At 39.5% G+C, this 17,734-nt stretch overlaps 1 protein-coding gene across 5 annotated transcripts in view; it reads right to left on the reverse strand.

Annotated features, from left to right (window-relative positions):
• The window catches only part of MRPS10 (mitochondrial ribosomal protein S10), a 19,515-nt gene extending 5,343 nt beyond the window's left edge, over positions 1-14,172 (reverse strand). For 3 of the 5 annotated variants that reach the window (XM_086743264.1, XM_086743263.1, XM_086743261.1), the window contains exons 1-7: positions 13,935-14,088; positions 11,034-11,092; positions 10,857-10,929; positions 9,530-9,669; positions 8,930-9,038; positions 7,696-7,785; positions 7,320-7,415 (exon numbers count right to left, since the gene is read on the reverse strand). In XM_086743264.1, the coding sequence (XP_086599390.1) occupies positions 7,329-7,415; positions 7,696-7,785; positions 8,930-9,038; positions 9,530-9,669; positions 10,857-10,929; positions 11,034-11,092; positions 13,935-13,970 (594 nt within the window). In that variant the 5' untranslated portion in view covers positions 13,971-14,088 and the 3' untranslated portion in view covers positions 7,320-7,328. Of the gene's footprint in view, positions 1-5,138; positions 7,416-7,695; positions 7,786-8,929; positions 9,039-9,529; positions 9,670-10,856; positions 10,930-11,033; positions 11,093-13,934 lie in introns of those variants that run through there. The other 2 variants (XM_086743262.1, XM_086743265.1) reach the window with 2 other exon arrangements.
• Positions 14,173-17,734: the final 3,562 nt, after the last annotated feature.

The following is a 17,734-nucleotide window of genomic DNA, read 5'->3' on the forward strand; positions in this document are numbered from 1 at the left end:
TTTTTTATTAAACATCTGTTCTCAAATAGCTATATTTAGTCTAATATTCTTATTTTGCTGATGGAAGCTAAGTTTAGAAACTGCTTTGCCACTGCTTCTTTTTTTTTGCCAGTGTGACCTGTATTTTGAGTGATGATGTTGAAAATCAGGCTGCAATTCTTTTGACAATAAAATGGCTGATATGTTTACTGACATGGTAATTCCTTACACTGCACTTACTATAATGTATTGTTAATATAAAAAACACTACAATTAAGTTAGTGTTCTTTGAGAAACTGCCAAGCTTACACAATGAAAAAACAGGGAATATGGAGAATAAGATAGCATCTTAAATGTAACATCTCTCAAAGCTTTACTCTGTGTGCTGGTTTGTGCAGCGGGGGTGCTGCTGTGGCAGCTTCTGTGAGAAGCTGCTAGAAGTTTCCCCTTTTTCTGGTGGATCCAGCCGGGTCTAGGGTGGACCTGCTGACGACCAGGGCTGAGCTAACTGGCAACAGTGATAACGCCTGTGTGATAACCTATTTAAGAAGAGGAAGATAAAAAAAGAAGTGAAGAAGCAGAAGCAGGGACAGAAAGGGGGATGCGCGAGCCTTGTGGGCCTTGCAGGCCTCACCCTCTGGCCTCCTGCTCGGCGGCCAACTGGGCCCAACTCGGCCCGGCTGCAAGAAGTGGAGAGGAGATGAGAAGTGAAGAGATCCTGAGAGGTGTCTGCCTGCGTGTTGTGAAGAATTTCTTGTGAGAGGATCAGTTGCAGATGCCAAGGTCAGTGAAGAAGGAGGGGGAGGAGTAATGTGGCTCCTGGCCAAGATTCCCCTGCAGCCTGTGGTGCAGCCCATGGTGGAGCAGGTTGTCCCCCTGCAGCCCATGGAGGACCACAGAGGAGCAGAGATCCAGCTGCAGCCTGTGGAGGACTCCACACTGGGGCAGGTGGAGGCCTGAAGGAGGCTGTGGCCCATGGAGGGCCCGCTGGGACAGCTGTTCTGGAGGGACTCCACCCCGTGGAAAAATGACCCACACTGGAGAAGTTCACAAAGGACTGTGGCCCGTGGGAGGGATCCCATGCTGGAGCAGGGGAGGAACGTGACGAGTTCTTCCCTCGAGCAGGAAGGAGCAGGGTAAAGCCACATGTGAACTGACCATACTGCCCATTCCCTATTCCCCCCTGTGCCGCTCAGGGCGGAGAATGAGGTAGAGATAATTTGAAATGAAGTTAAGCCCAGGAAGAGGGAGGGGTGGGAGGAAAGTTGTTTTTGTTCTCTTCCTCATTATCCTGCTTTGGTGTTATTAGTAAATTGAAATAGTTTTCCCCACGTTGAGTCTGTTTTGCTCGTAACAGTAACTTCACTGATCTCTCCCTTTTTGTTGTATCATCTCTCCCCCATTCCCTCGGAGGGTGAGGGGAGTGAGAGGCTGCATGGTCCCAAGTGAGAGAGCTTGGTCCCGAGTGGGGCTAAACTACGACAGTCTGTTTGGGGCCATGGGAAGGGATTTTAGAAAGATCCAAGGTACACTAATCACATTAGCTGCCTGAATCCATGTGTTGTCTATAGCAACATTAGCTTAAAAAAACCCAAACCCACAAAACATTTATGTAGAAGCATATATAATACAGCAGATAGCCTAACTGTCAGCTTGGTAGACACGTGCATTCCAGCTTGTTGGTTCGCTGAAAATTGATCCTGACTAGAAAGACTAGGATTCATTTTTCTCCCAAGTAGTTACTGAGCTAATGTGTTATTTTTTTTAATGTTCATTCTTGGATAATACAGAATGATTGTTTTGGTCTGAAAGTTTCATCCCTGCATTTGATTTCTGATGGCAAACTAAACCTTTCTGCTCTTTAACTTCCTAGCAGCATGACCATGATGGACTAAAGCGGCTCTGATCAGTTCTAGATATCTGAAATTGCTGTACGTGTTTGGAGTGCTGTTAGTGTTACTCGGTTATGATGTCACTGTGTCTCCATAATGTAGATATTCTAATTTTCTCTGAGCAAAAGGTAAAATTTTTGTACTCTAATGGCTTAGAGAAAAAGCCCTATGAATATTTTCAGTAACTAACATTAAAAAAAATCTATTATTTTGAACTGGAAATAAATTCTAGTACTGAAGCAAAGAAGAGTTAACATTACATGGCGGGAGGGAATGAAAGATGAGTGATAATAATGTGCTGATCTACGAACACTTGCATCAGCAGATGTGATATACTGACTGAGTGCTTTTTGATACTATCAAGTGGCATTTTATTTAAGTAGAAAAAATATGTACTTTTTATCGATCATATTTCTTGTAATTCAATAAACAGCATTTCCAAAGAAAGGTACCATTTGTTACGAGAACTAGGATTTCAGATTGAATAGCGAGACAGTAACTTCTTCAGAGAAAAGCAAAACCCCAAATCCCATAATGCTGTTCCCTTACCATATAAAAGAGAAATGTTATAAATGTTACATACGCTGTGTGCACCTACCTAAACAAACAAATTGCTTGTATTAAAAGGGTTTTTTCTTTTTTTTTTTCCTTTTTTTTTTTTTTAATGGTTTGATTTGGAAGACACCTTTAGAGGTCATCTAGTCCAACCTCCCTGCAAGAAGCAGGGACATCTCCAACCAGATCAGGTTGCTCAGAGCCCCTTCCAGCCTCACCTTGAACGTCTTCAGCAACGGGGGCATCCACCACGTCTCTGGGCAACCTGTTCCAGTGCTTCACCACCCTCATCGTAAAAAAACATTATCTTTATGTCTAGTCTAAATCTACCCTCTTTTAGTTTAAAAACATTACCCCTTGTCTTACTCTAAATGAAATACCTCTCTGATTCCTATATCTTGAAGAAACTGGGTCAGCTGAGGTACCGAGTATACATGGGCACATATATATGGCACACCCATTCCCTGGTGCACCGATAAGCCGTCATTCACTCAGATCCTCTGAGGGCCTTAGTGATTTATCATGGTTGGCTTATGAATGACTGTCAGAAATGTAACTTCCATTTTTCACCACACAAATGGGCAAGGGTGAATACTATTTATTTTTTTTTGTGGAAAAAAAATGCTGAACTTGAGAAGACCACAGCAAACTAGTCAGAAGGAAACCAAATTTCCCCCAACTTTTATGATAGGAAAGATATTTTAAAAAGCCAGTTGTGCTATTTTTGTGGCTGCAAAAACGTGAAAGCTAGAGAAAGGGTGGCATTTCCTAATGGTGCTTGCTAGGAAAAGCCATGATCAGCATGTGAGGTTCTATTTCCAAATTTCTAATTTGAATGGACAAATACTGGACTGCCTGTTTTAGTGGAGTTTGATGTACGTCAACAGCAGACTTGGAACAGCTTTAACTACAGCTTCACATTACACAAAGAACAAAACTTTCTCATGTCACAACTTCCTGGGTAAATTACTTTCCCTTGGACTTACTTTATTCCCAGTGCTCCCTGGAATAATGCACAGATAGTAATTAATTTCCTGGCACATGAAATGCAGAGACTGGCAGGAAAGGCTTCTAAAGCAAGAAGCTTGTTTCTATACTTTTAGGTGGAGCTTGAGTGACCCTAGTCATACATAACTTTGCCAGGATTGGTGCAAATTTTTCTCACTTTGCTTTTAAAGGTACAGACTAAAAGAAATGCAGAACGCATGCTCAGTGAGGGGTGGTCACACCTTGGAGGCGGGTAGCTTTTAGTATGGAGGTGTGTTTCGGTATTATAATGATATTATAATAAGGAAAGTTCAGCTAAAGGACACTTTCTCACCAGGTTATCTTTGCCACTCTTGGTAACAGGGACAAGCCGTGGTACCTCTGAGCCACTCTGTTCCCCATTTCAAGGATGTTGTACATTCCGTTAGGCCAGAGTTGGCCTTGTCCATGGCAATCGCATTCTCTTCCCAGGAGAATCAACTGCGTCTTAGCCTAAGGCCGCTGTAGCCTATGTCAAGATGTGAGCTGCACTTTGGGGAACAGTGTTCTCCCATCCCCCAGTATCCATTGTTTTCCCATACACTTTTATGAAATGCTGAGAATAAATTCAGACTGCATCTTTAAATACCTTACGAAATGCTACAGAAATAACTGTTCACAGATTTAGGTTTTTTTTACTGAAAGATACAGTCATATGGCAAATGAACCTTGATATCTTGGAAATGCAGGGTAATTTAGACTGTTTAAAATATCTTTAATCCCTAAGTACTAGGATTCTGCCACAACTGCCTTTGAGCAGAGCTTTCCTGAGAATTTTTAAATGGTTAAATGGCTTAAGGAAAAGTAGGTAAGCGAATGCTCTAGATCTAGTTTTAAATCATTCTACAAGCCTGAAAACTTTACGAACAGCTGTTATATATTATTTACATAATATATTGGTTTGTATATTTTTGACACCTAAAGTAGGCTGGCAGCTGTTAGTCACCAAGTATTTGTGGAAGGAAATCCACCTCCAGTTTATTGGCAGTCACCAAGGATTTTAAAGATTGAATGGACTCAAAAGTGTGTCTATCTTCAGTGCCAATATTTAGCACAGTTCCTATTTACATTGAGACAGTCTCACCACTGATGGAATGAAGTTCACTGTCATATCTGGCATCTGCTTTCACAATACTTTTCTTAGTATTTGCTACCACTCTGTCGGTTTCTGTAACAAGTTTACATTGGAGTCTATTTTCTATGACCTTTGGGAAAGTATTTTCTCATACTGGCAGATAATGTTAGACATTTACTCATACACACTTGAGGATGGTCATAAAGCAGTCTTCTAACAGCGAGGAACTGTGCAGCTATGTGCAAAGGGGTAGAAGGAACTTGATTGGATTTCAGACCAGAGGTGTCTATCCTTCAATGCCACAGATTACAGGGAAACTTGAATTGGGAGGAGGGAAAGCAAAGGTAATTATGTTGAAGGTTTATTGTTGCCTAAGTTCATATAAAGTAGAATTCCATCTAGAAGGACAGAGTATTAGCTTAACCAAATATTTTTAAATCTCCTCTGAGTGACTGACTTACTTCAAACTTTCCAAGATATGGAAAGACTTAGTATTGAGCACAGTCACATTTTGATACTGTATACAGCTTGAACTTGGCAGGTGGCTTATGCAAAACTAAAGCATGGAAGCATGGCAAATTTGAAGAAAATATAATACAGATGAAACAGGCTGTTCCTCTGAAGCACCATCTTTATTTAACCAGGTCAGATCACAATTTCTTCCTTCACATTATACAGTGTCTGACATGACTTTAAGAAATGCTATTATGACTGAATACTAGGTATGAGAAAGGAAGAATAGCTTGAAATTGAGGAAAGCAAACATCTCGAAGGAAGAACTATGCAGCATATCTTCCCATAAGGGCTTTGATTAACTTCCTTGGTTTTGTTTTGTTGTTGTGGTTTTTTTTTTCTCTGAGGCATATTTTAGAAAGTGCACATACAGTTTCCTTTTGTCCTGGTTTCACGGCAGGGATGGACTTAATTTTTCTCTCAGTAGATGGTGTATTTTGGATTTTGTATATGAGGAATGCTGATAAACAACCTGATGTTAGGAGTTGTTGCTAATGAGACCAAGGACACTGTTCGGCTTTCCAGGTCTCACTAACGTGCAGGTGCAGGAAGCTGAGAGGAATACAGCCAGAATAATTGACCCAAACTGGCCAAAGAGAACATTCCATGCCATAAACATCATGCTCAGTATATAAGAGGAGGTTGGCTGGGTGGTGGGGGGAGGCACCAACCTCTCACTCCCTTGCTTGCTGCTCAGTTTCGTTTCCGTGATCGCTGCTCGGGACAGGCTATATCAGTCACTGAGACACTGGGTGGTGAGAAAAGGTGCATTGTTCATTTTGTATATTTTAGTATCCTTATATTTTGTTATTATTGTCATTTTTCTTTGCTATTCTAATAAACTGTCTTCATCTCAACCCACGAGTTTTCCTTTCTTCCCAATTCTCTCCCCCATCCTGGGGAGGGAGAGGGTGAGTGAGAAACTGTGTGGTATCACAGGGCTAAACCACAACACCTTTCTATCATGAGTGATACCAGCTATATTGACAGTCTTCAAATATCCCTCCTAAAACAGCTTCGGGCCCCTTTAGAGCTAGAAAGTGTAGAGTATCTTCAAGCACAAGCTTGTTTTCTTGTCTTTCCTCTATTTTCCATTAAGACTGTCCATTTCTGACTGATAACAACACTGCACTTCTTTTTTTTTTTGTGATTGTATAAAGCTTTGAGTGCTTTTCATAAGTATGATCAAGCCTCTCTGGTTGTCTTGTCCTGTAACCCAGTTGTCTATTCCTTCTATAAATTCTTTTACCAGCAGTCAAATCAAAGCCACTCACTTAATACCGAAGCAGATTCCTGCACCTTGTCCTCCTTGCTAACCTAGTAAAGGTAGAAGTGCTTAACGCAGTCTGAAGGTAAAGTCAATGACGGCTTTGCACCTTGTATTATTTCCTTTGATTCACAGTGAACTAACCTTCAAAGCTGCTGCGCACTCTCTTTGCTATCTGTACTGTTTTCCCCCCTCTAAGCATAAGTAGCGTCCAGCTACACTGGGTTTACAAAATAACCAACTCAGCTAGTTTAGAAAAAGGCCATGCCTTTCCCTCTAATGAACTACAACACTTAATGCACTGTTTGTCCTATTCAGAACGACACTTTGTAGTACCTATTTGCTTTGCAACGTGGTTCTACAACCACTTCATTTAACTTGGAGACGTAAGCCGGTGGAAGTCTCAGACACAGCGTTCTGTTAGCAAGCAACTACTAAGACTGGAAATTGGAATAAGGCTATCGGAACTGCAGGAGCCTAGAAAAGTCTTAATACGTCTCAGTGTCCCCTAAGATTATGGGTTTTGACTTACTCCAAGTTAATATGCAAGTCATATGTACACCTGGGATTCAGTTACTTCAAAGGAGCTGTAGCAAAAGATGTCTAATGCTCCACCATCCATAGCATTAAACATTACACAAACATGTACATGCAGTGGATTTTGCAAGTATTTCAGAATTCAGAAGCCATTCAGTATCAAAACGGAGATTGAGAATTTTTATATATTTTATATATATATATATATACACACTTTCATACATATAAAAATAAAAAGAAATTTTACCTTTCTACAAACATATTATAGATGACTATAGTTGTTGATCACAGAGTACTGTTAAACTTCACTTCATAGCTGTTCAGTCTACAAGTACTGGAGTCATCATCAAGAATAACTCGATGAAACAGGAGTTTATATAATTACTTTATAAAAGAACTTTTATTTAACAGTAGACTGTCTCAGTGAATTAGGTTGATAGGAGCAACTAATTTCAGCACTAATGGAGCCAAGTACCTGGTGAGTTCATGACTTGACTTCAGTTTCTTCTACTTGAGGTAGTGTATCCCAAACTGGTTCCTGAATGTGTTCAGGTATTTTCTCTATCTTAGTCTAAAAGAAAAGTAAAACAACCATTTATTATACCAACTAGTATACACATCTAACATCATCCAACTAGTTTGCTTTATTTAGTCTGGTTTGAGATATTTATCAGATTAAAAATGCCACCTAGTGGCGTTATCAAGCAATACAGCCTCTTGAATACTTTGGAAAATGTTACTTCCAAACTACACACACTTCCTTTGCTGACTTTCTAGAGACCTCAGTAGTTATTGTTACTTGCATCAGGCCTTAGTGTCATAACAGTCAATAACGCGAGGTGGAAACTTACCTTTTTTACTTCCATGGCAACCCCTTCAGGTAAGTTTCGTTGAACATACTCCAAGTAAACTGCAGCAGTACTGCTAGTTAGATGTTTTAACTAAAAGAGAAGGAATGTTTTTTAATGTGTTGCTATTGTTAATACTTCAAATAGAATTAAAAAAAAAAAAATAGTTTGCCCTAGCTTCTCTAGCTCTTGCTGTAGGATCAACCATCTTACAGGAAGGCAAGTTCCATAATACTGAGCAGAGGCAGCTGAGCTGTATACAGCCATCAGGCAAGTATAAAGTAAGCTATTTCACTCCACAGAACTGTGCATACTGCCTGTGATCACATGCATTCATTATGATAGAAGTGGTGGATCTTAAAACGGCAGGTTATCAGATGAAATTAATTACAGGTTATGTAAGAATTACCAGCTTTTGCATACTCTCAAAGTTCAAGCTTGTTACAAATCCTCCAACTCCAGAATTCCATTGAATTCCTGATTTTCTATTATTTCCTGGATGGCAAAAATAGTGCTTATGATCTGTTGGCAGCCATTTGTACTGCACTAATGTCTGGGAAGTTAAAGCAAAGTTCCATTTTGCTAAACACTGTGCAAATACACAGTAAGACACCCAGAAGCCACAAAATGCTGGCTCCTGAAAAAAAAAAAAAAAAACTTTACTTCTAAGAAAGTAAATCACAGCTGCATTCTAAACCATACACAAGTCTGTCATCAGCCACAGAACTAGTGGTTTGTATACACTTCCCTTCTTGTATTTCCCCCATGCAGTTTTAGTTTGCCACATGATGTTGCATAGGGTAAAAGTATGCGTGTTCAAAAACATCAGACACACTGACAAAGAACAGAACCCTTAGTGACTGGTAATGACAATAATTTAACTGCTGCTTCTTCCCTTCCTGAGAAAGCTCCTAACCCACTGATTCTCAGAAACCAAGAGCATAAAACATACAAAGATAACACTCAATTCTACCCTACTTTCTAACCATTCTTTCAGCTGTTAAGATAATGGTCAAAATCAGCCTTTTAATCCGAAAATTACATAGGCTGAACACTTGGAATAACTTGTGTTACATTTGATGTAACCTAGGCCAGCTGTTTTCTGCTGTTCCCTAAACTCTCTTCCTAAACCCAAGTAAACAGAAAGCTTGTGTCTACCCCTGAACTAAAATCTAACATATTTCAATTGTGCACCTAGAACATTTTTTTCTTTTTTTTTTTTTTACACCTTTCTTACCTCCAAACACACGTAATGTGTTCTCATTTCATACTGAACTCTGTGCTTCTTGTAAATGTGTACTGACTTTAAAAGTGTCAATCGTTCTATCTTCTTTGGAGGTTTATGTCTGAATAAAGGACAAAAAGAAAAATTCATTTTGTATAAAGGATGCTAATATAAATTATCTGAAAGATTATGCTAAGATCTCTGTTCTTGTTTGACATTTACAAGGTCTACAAGGAAGTATTAAACACTGGTACAGTTTATTATCAACCCACATGGGCATGGTTAATACTCAGGCATTAACCAGCATTAGTTCAGGGAAGCTAGAGCACTGACAACTGTACTTAGAGTACTGTTAATATAATTCATGTAGTTAAAATGCATTTCTACTACGGCAGTGCTGAGTGTAGAACTGCTGCTGCTTTCTCATCACTGTGCTGCCATCTAAGAAGTGTTAGATTTATAATCTGAGGAAAAAAAATAAAAGTCAAATCACACCTGTTTCTTCTGGGGAAAAAAAAAAAAAAAAAACAACCAACTTTTAAGCACAGAACCTGCATTATGCAAATGACATAAGAAGCATCAGACACATCACTCTAGAGATCAGTTACTTACACTTTTTCAACAGAGATGCCAAGTTCTTTAGCTGCAAGTACTGCAAAATATTCATAGCTCTCCAACACAGCTTTATCGTGGCCTTTAACTAAAAGAGACAATCTCTTGTACAGTGTTTCTGGCTCGTCTGAAATAGATACCTGCATTTTTAAAGAAAGGACAAGAGTTAGCACGCCATGTTCTCCTTAATTAATGCACGCTCCATTTGTAAAACAGGAAAAACCGCCCACACTGTTAGCTGCTTAATTTAGTTTAGTTGTAAGAGGCTGACAGTATTACCCCGATTGACAGTTCTCACTCCTATCCGGGAAGGCAAAGTGTGAAGAGATACCTAACTTCTGAACACTTAGGTAAAATTTCTTGATCAGAAAAGCAGAGGGAATGCCAGATAAATACAAGAATGACAACAGCAGCAAAGCCAAGAATGAAACTCATTGTTAAAGTAAGTCTGGAGCAGCAATATTTGTATTTTAAATGCAGTATGAGAATACCTGAAATCCTCAGACTTTGCTTGGGTATGGACAGTAACTAGAACATTACGGACAGTAACAAGAACTCTCACTTTACTAAGTCAGTTATAAGGCTGCTTTAAACATGGTAGGCTTTGTCAGGCATATTATCCTTTCTGTTTGTCCGGGTACAAGTTTATGACATTCAGTTACAAATTTATGACTTTCAGTTAGAGCTTCAACTTCTGATGGCCTGGGCTTACTGATCATCTGGAGGTCTATAACATCTGAAAAGCCTTGATGTGTCCAGGAAACACTGATTCTCCCAAAAATGCACTCCCAGGCAGTTTAGCACAGTAAATACAGTACATACTAGACATGGCAGGAAGGCTGGGTCTGTGGACGTAATGCTGCCTATAACACTTAGGCTTGCTTGCATGTATGACACAGATTGAACATGTTTCTGAAGTCCTAATCAAAATAAAAGCATTCAGATTATAAAGGCACGACATCCACCACATGCCTTCATGAACTTCCCATCGCATCAGCCCCAAGCTCCCAGTTTCCAAGCCAGAGACAAAGGCCTTAGGCTGGCTAAGCTGCTGCCGGCTCTGAACGGAATGTGGCCGAAAAGCTGATATTTCACAGAGTTACAGCTGCACAGAGAAGGAGGAAAGTGACTAAAAGGCAACTGTGAGATACAGAAATCTTTCTGGGAAAAAAACCCCCACCGACTCTCAAAAACCAATTATCTGAATTGTTTATTTCTCTATGGCAAATTTGACATCACAAAGATAGAACTTAATAAAGGAATTCAAGTTTTTCTGTGCACTCTCTTTGTTACTAAAATATACAAAATACCATTCTATGAAACTTACCAAAGGATTAGTCTTATGCTCCTGTGTATCAACACGGGATCCAGCCAGTCGTACTCCCAATAAGTTGGAGTTTCTAGAAACGTGGTAATAGGAAAAGCATAAAGTAAGTTGTTAAAGTTGGATTTTTTTAGGGAGTGTGGAGCAGAAGTAGGAAGAAGGAGGGCCTTTTATACTCACGGAGGAAAACACTGCTTTTGCATAATTCTGCTTGCATAATTGACATGAAAAGCTGATCCCTATATAAAACAAACAGGTTATGTTTTTTTTTTTTAATCTCAAATCTGAAAGTAGCCTGTTAATACAGGCTTATTAAAGGTTACTTTTTCACACATCAGAGCATAACACATTCCTAGGCATTGATTTGCCACACTGGAAAGTTTGCTCTATCTGAATACACAGGAAAACAGAAGCATCAAAATATATTTTAGTATATAACAGTACCTAAAAAAAGGAACGTGTTAATCAAATAATATGACAGTATGCGCCTATTATTAACCAGGCATCTGAACAGCAATCACAAAGCATTTTTTCAACATAATAAATGGCATCAGAAACCATTTCTGTATATCATAGTATTTTCTCTTCATTTTTACTTTTCATAGCACAGTATCTATTAGTTTCATCAAGAGACAAGCCTAAGTAGGACTTGCTGTTTTAAAAGCAATTGAAAACAGTATCCTATAAATGGAAAAATTCAATCTCCAAATTTAACTTGAAATTTCATGTTTTAGCAGCAAAAAATTCCTTGTGATTTCGAACACTTGTTCTTTTGAAGATAACATTTAAACAGAAATACTTCCAACAAGTAGATGAACCATATTTAAAAGATAACATTATTTTTCTCTGTTAAAAGAGAATACAATTGTTAATCAACATGAATCATTACTGTCTTTCATACTAGAAATATCAATCCCTTCCGAACATTATGTGGCTTCTAGCTTCCTTTCACTAATTCTCAATTTGGCCAAGTTACAGACTACTTGAGGGGGGGTGGGAAAGGAACTGGAACTCTCCCTTGCTTAAGAGAAACTCAGGGCTGCAGCAGAATGCTGAAGTGACATTAGCTACTTATCCAGCACCTTGATACTTTTCTTTAACAGATGCTGGAGTCATAGCTTTAAGAGAGAAAAGAGATACCCCACGCACCAGTTATGTAGGTAAACTGTATAATCAAAAGATCAGAAGACAGCCAGAACTGACACTTATTCCAGGTACCCTTAATTTATTGTCGCTCATGGATATGCATAACTAACTACAATATGCTGTTAGGCCCTTAAATTTTTCCAGTATGCATTATATGTTAATTATAGATCAACAGTGATTAAAGCTGTTTTCTGAAGTAATTCTGCCTTCTTCACTACTTATCCTACAAATTCTGCATCCAATAAGGAAGACGATCGCAAGAAGAGGCAGGAGAGTTTCCTGTCTACAAAGCTGACTGTGGTTTGGAGAGCACAACTGAATGTCTCCCCTTAGGCAAGCCTCTCAAATCCAGATGTTCACAGACAAGCACTGGTGTTCCATTCTTCATCACAAAATAAGCAACTCTAGGAGCACTGAATATTTGCCACTACAGTTGATGACCATTCAGAATGTTTCAAAATTCATGTTGGGAACCACTTGAGCCTTAACACCTAAAATTAAAGAAATACATCTAATGAAATTATCTCGATCTTTGCACCTCAGTTCTCCATCTCTTAAGTCAGAATAGTGCCTCCCTTTCATTCAATGCCAGTATAAAGTACACTAACATCACCACCTGACATCACTTAAGGGAGCAGATAGGCCCATGAGCATAAATAGTTGTATTCCGTGCAGGGCTTAAATGGTGTGTGCAAACATACGGCACAGAACCTACGCTGACAAATGTAAAACTACTGACTGGAACTGTAAGTAAAAGTTGCATCTGCTTCTGGTTTTTGTGTATATGTAGCAGCTGCTATGTATTCTTCGACTTCTAACTGCTTGACTTTGTAGTATGTTGTTATTATTTGCGTGCAAAGACATGCACATTCATTGCATATTGTGTTCTGTGATTTCAGCTACAAAAATTTCAGTCTCTGTGTAATAAAGATGAATAAAACAAAACATGATGAAACAGCAGAGTTCCACCCACGTACTAAGCTCCGGAGCTTTTATAATATTCTATGTTTGTGCATATTATTCCTACCACATCTTACGTCCTTTTGCTACTAATTATGCACATATGCATCAAGTAATACGGTTTTATAAAATAAAATTAAAAGGTGCTCTGTGCAAATTTTGACCCACTGAGTACCCCGGGTAACAAAGATGGCATTCAGCAGGCAGTAAAGTATATGTTAACAGCTTCCTTCATTCCATGGCTTAAATACACTTGATGTGCTCTTGCTAATAGCCATCGTAGAAGGTGGAAAAGACACTCAGACTGCAACACAACAATTTCATGTGTGAACCAAGGCCTTGCACAAAACAAAATTACTCCTCTCCTAATGCAAAAAAAAAAAAAAAAAAGCACCTTAATTTTGTTTGACTGAGAGATCCTGAAGTACTCAGAAGAAAACAGATACCTAAAATGTGTGCAAGTCCAAAACACAGCACATACAGAGAAGATAATTTAGAGCTTGCTTCAGAACATGAATAGGAAAGTCCCAATGTAAAATTTTCTTAACTTGAGAGAAAGCAACCACTCTTTAGAAATCAAAACCAGCAAGGAACATCAGTAACGTAAAAAGTTTTCCTAATTTTTTTTTTTTACATTAGAACTTCAAGATTTGAAACTTCAAGCCTAGAAACAGGCTTTGCACTTGACCTCCAAATACAAATCATACATTTTTATCATCCCTTCCACCCAGAGCAACCGTCGCAAAAACAAAAACAAAAAACAGGACTGCAGGGGAGAAAAAAAAAAAAAAAAAAAAAAAAAAAAAAGAAGAGTTCTGAGCACCCGCCACGTCGATGGCGGCAGGCAGAGATACAGCCCCACACTGTAAAACCCCAATCCTCCCACTGCTCCAGCTCCCCTCTTCCCTCAGGGGTGAAGACGCCGAAAACGGAGAGCGGGGCTCACCCGTCCCCTTTCACGCCACACATCCCCACCTGACACAGCCGCCGCCATACCCAGCCCGCCGCCATCTTGTCTCCGCCCCAACCCTCCGACCATAGCGCGCAGCCCGGAAGGAGAAGAGCGGTCTCATCCGCCCTCCCTTCCGCACCAACCCGAAAACCCAAGGCGGTGGAAGAGCGCCCTCGCCGCCATGGAGGAGCAAGCACTGCCGCTGAGGGGGAGGCACTGCGGGAACCGTCGGGTAGGGCAGCGCCCGGGGGCGGGGAGACGAGTTGGGAGCTGGTATGGCGCCGTCAGGCCATACGAGCTCCCAGCTCGTCTCCCCACCCCCACGCCCTCCTCCCCAGAGCGTTGCCTGAGGGAAGGAGCCGCCATGTAGCGGCTGTGCTCACCTCTGGGGCCGCCCAAACCCTTTCCCGCCAACGGTCGCCCCCCACCGTTCCGCTCACACACGCTTGTCCTGAATTTTGTTTTCCAAGAACACGTTTCCCTGCTTCACAAGAAAGCGGCAATTGCTAATTTCTCCGACCGGGAGGGCAGGGCAGGTGACGTTCAGTATTTTTTTTTTTTCCCAGCTTTCTCCCCGACAACGCTTCTTTTACCTCAGCTCGTTCTTACCAAGAATACTCACGTCCACCCAACTGTATAGAGGCGAATACTTTAATTTTTTTTTTTTTTTTAATTTGCCTGGAACGATTCAGGAATCCTTTGAAAAACAACTACACATCAATTTCGTTTTCAAGCTTCTCCCCCTCTTAAAAATACTTTAAAACCCCCATATACAGCCTGTTAGCAAAACTCAGCCAACTATATTTAAACTGTATTTTACCAAAGTATAAAAATGACTGGAAAAGTTATATATCCTCCTTTCTTTTTTACACATATAAATATCAGTTAATATTATAACACAGGTTCTGATCAGTACCAAATATTTGGGGGGGGGGGGCCAGAAAAATAAACAAGTACTAATTCATGCTACTAAGCCATCCTAATACACACATCTAGGTGGGCAGTAATCCAAAATTAAGCTGTATGCAAGTCAAATGCTAACAGTAGGAACCTGAAACCAGCATAGATCACAAATGTATATATATTTTTTTTATTTTGTTACTTCCTCTGCCACCTGAAATTACAGTCTGCTTTTTACACTAAAGCACCTAAAATATTTACAACCATCTTCTAATAAAATAACAGTTAAATATTGAAAATAAGATTTTTCTCATAAAATATGTTTTCTGTATGTACAGGTTTTATCAAAGAGGACTAAGTTCAATAATGAACAGTTTTCCATCATCAACCATCAGCAAGAAAACAACTTTTCTGAAATAAAACTATGTCCAACTTATGTACAAATAGGCAGAACAGCATCTGTTTAACATCAGCCAATGCAACACTTAATAACAATGAAGTCAATGTTTGAGGCCTAGATCATGTACTGCTTAAGAAATGTGCATTTTTTTTCCTTTATGAATAACTTCTTTGGTTATTGTTGTTCTATTATCTTCTTGGCTGTACAACAGAACAGCAACCGATATGTGTATGTTTATATATACTAGGTTTGGCACAGATACCTGTCCCATTGTTGCTAGAAAAGTTCCACTGTAGATTCTTTAATATAGAGCTGTTCTTCAGAATCAAGCCCACAAGTTTCTAATATAGTTAACTCTGTTCTTCAAGCAGAATGCTCACTTTCTTACATTATCACTTTGCTTAAACACTCAGATTTTTTCCCACCATTAACAGAGGAATCTGAAAACATGTTTCCATTTTCCAGTGTAGCAGCCTTTCTCAGAAAGGTCCATAAAAGTCCAAAATTATACAAATTTGGAAGAAAAAGAGTAGACTCTGCTGGGTTTTTCTAACACAGGCTCCTAAAAGCCAACAGAAGTTACCGCTCGCAGAAGCCTCCACTTAGCAAACCATTAAGACTTGCAGAATCTACAAAACTTACTATTGGTGAATCTAGTTGGCAGCATACAGCTGAACACCCAGTCTGTTGAACCTGGGTTGCATGGCCCCTGTAAAATTAACGTGTCACAACATGGACCAGAACTGCTGCGGAGTGTGCTGCCTGGCATTTTGGAAAAGAAAAGGTGGCTGCTGCTGATGTCCTGCAACTCTCAGGTACAATAATTGAGAACATCGTCCTTTATCCAGCAGAGGAAGTTGAATTCCACCCACTGGTCAAAACCAAGTTAAAAACAAAAAAAAAAACCAAAAAAAACCAAAAACCCAACCAACCTCTGGAACAACCCCAAAAAACCACTACAACAAGCCACATACACAGGAACTTCACTAACCTGAAACTGAGAAGTGATTTCCATTCTCCTGAAGGGTTGTTCCTTAGTATCAGAATATTTGACCTTAAGTAGAAACTTCAGGTCATTTGGCTTCGCATATTTGGCTTTGACAGAGAAGGCACCTCTCTGTCAATGAGTTGCACTGGTTTTGAACTTGTGTGGTCCAGTACTCCTATACAAAAGTGCCGTGATTTACCCTCATTTTGCATAGTTATACAAGGAAGAAAGACAGTAGGAAATAAGATCCACCATCTCTCAGATACTGCTTAAGATTTTAGGAATGTGGCAAAAAACCTCCAACAAAACAAAACCCAACCCATAAAAAAAAACCAAAAAACCCAGACAACCCTAAAATATGGCAGATCTGAAATCAGTCTTATAAAATATTTTATAAAGGTAGCAATACTCTTCTACTGTGCAAAATTCACAAGAAAATCAGTGCTGCTGCTTCTGAAAGCTCTAAAATCAGCATTCATATTCTGTCATTAAAGGTCCACTAAACCTAACTCCAATTCTTCCTTCTTTAATTCTGTAAGGTAAAAGTTATCTGAGATCCTATTTACTTGGAGAACAAAATCTAAATTTATATAAATGGTGTGAGACATCCAGCATGGAGATCTGAACCTAAGGGAGCAGAAATGGTAATTAAACAGCAATGTCAACTCACCTTTGGAGTTATCTTTTACTAAACAAACAACATGTGAACTTGATGTAATGAGGAGGACTGAAAATGGCAGAAGAGTAGTATTTCATGCCCGTGAGTAATAACTAACATGCGCTGAAGGCATAGACTCCATCAATTTCTGTTCCACAGGCAAGAATGTCTCCCTGTATTTGCCTGGTGAGAGAGCAAGCTCCTGCACTGCTTGAGCCTACACTCTCCTAAAACCACTGAGATGGTTATTCAACAGTGTGATTTATTGTCACAGCAAAATATACTTCCAGTGCAATCTGATTGCCAAGGCGGTGTTCCTGATTCAGTGCTGCCATCAGATGATGTGAACCACAGTACAATCGTCTTCTTTCTTCAATCCTTGAATTAGGTCATTTAAAAAATCAGCAGATCAAAACCTTACTAAAATGGAAGCTCTAAAAAATACAGAGTAACCAATGCTTTTATAAACTGCCTAACGCATATGCATTAAGGCAAGACAGAACTGAAAAAGGTACTGTGTTACTACAGGTGATACAGTCACTCCTGTAATTATTTCACAGTTAAATCAGACTTCTTTTTTCCTCCATCTCCTTTAAAATGACAGCACAAAGACAAAGAATCTAATCATCTCCTTAACAGAGATGACATTTAGTCTCTAGAAGATGCTGGAAGTGATCCAGTACAGGCAAAAAAAAAAAAAAAAAAATTAAAAAAAAATTCCATCAGAAGTGTGTGAAGATCATTCTTGTAATTGAGCTAAAATGAAACCTGGAAGAGTTAAAGACTAAAGATCCTAGGCGGGATCATCTGGAGGGAAGTGACAGCAGAACCATGAACTTCTGTAATTAGTGGCAAAATGAGCTCAGATAAAAACACC

This window comes from Chlamydotis macqueenii, chromosome 3 (genome assembly GCF_036417535.1).
Source record: "Chlamydotis macqueenii isolate bChlMac1 chromosome 3, bChlMac1.mat, whole genome shotgun sequence".
NCBI lineage: Eukaryota > Metazoa > Chordata > Aves > Otidiformes > Otididae > Chlamydotis > Chlamydotis macqueenii.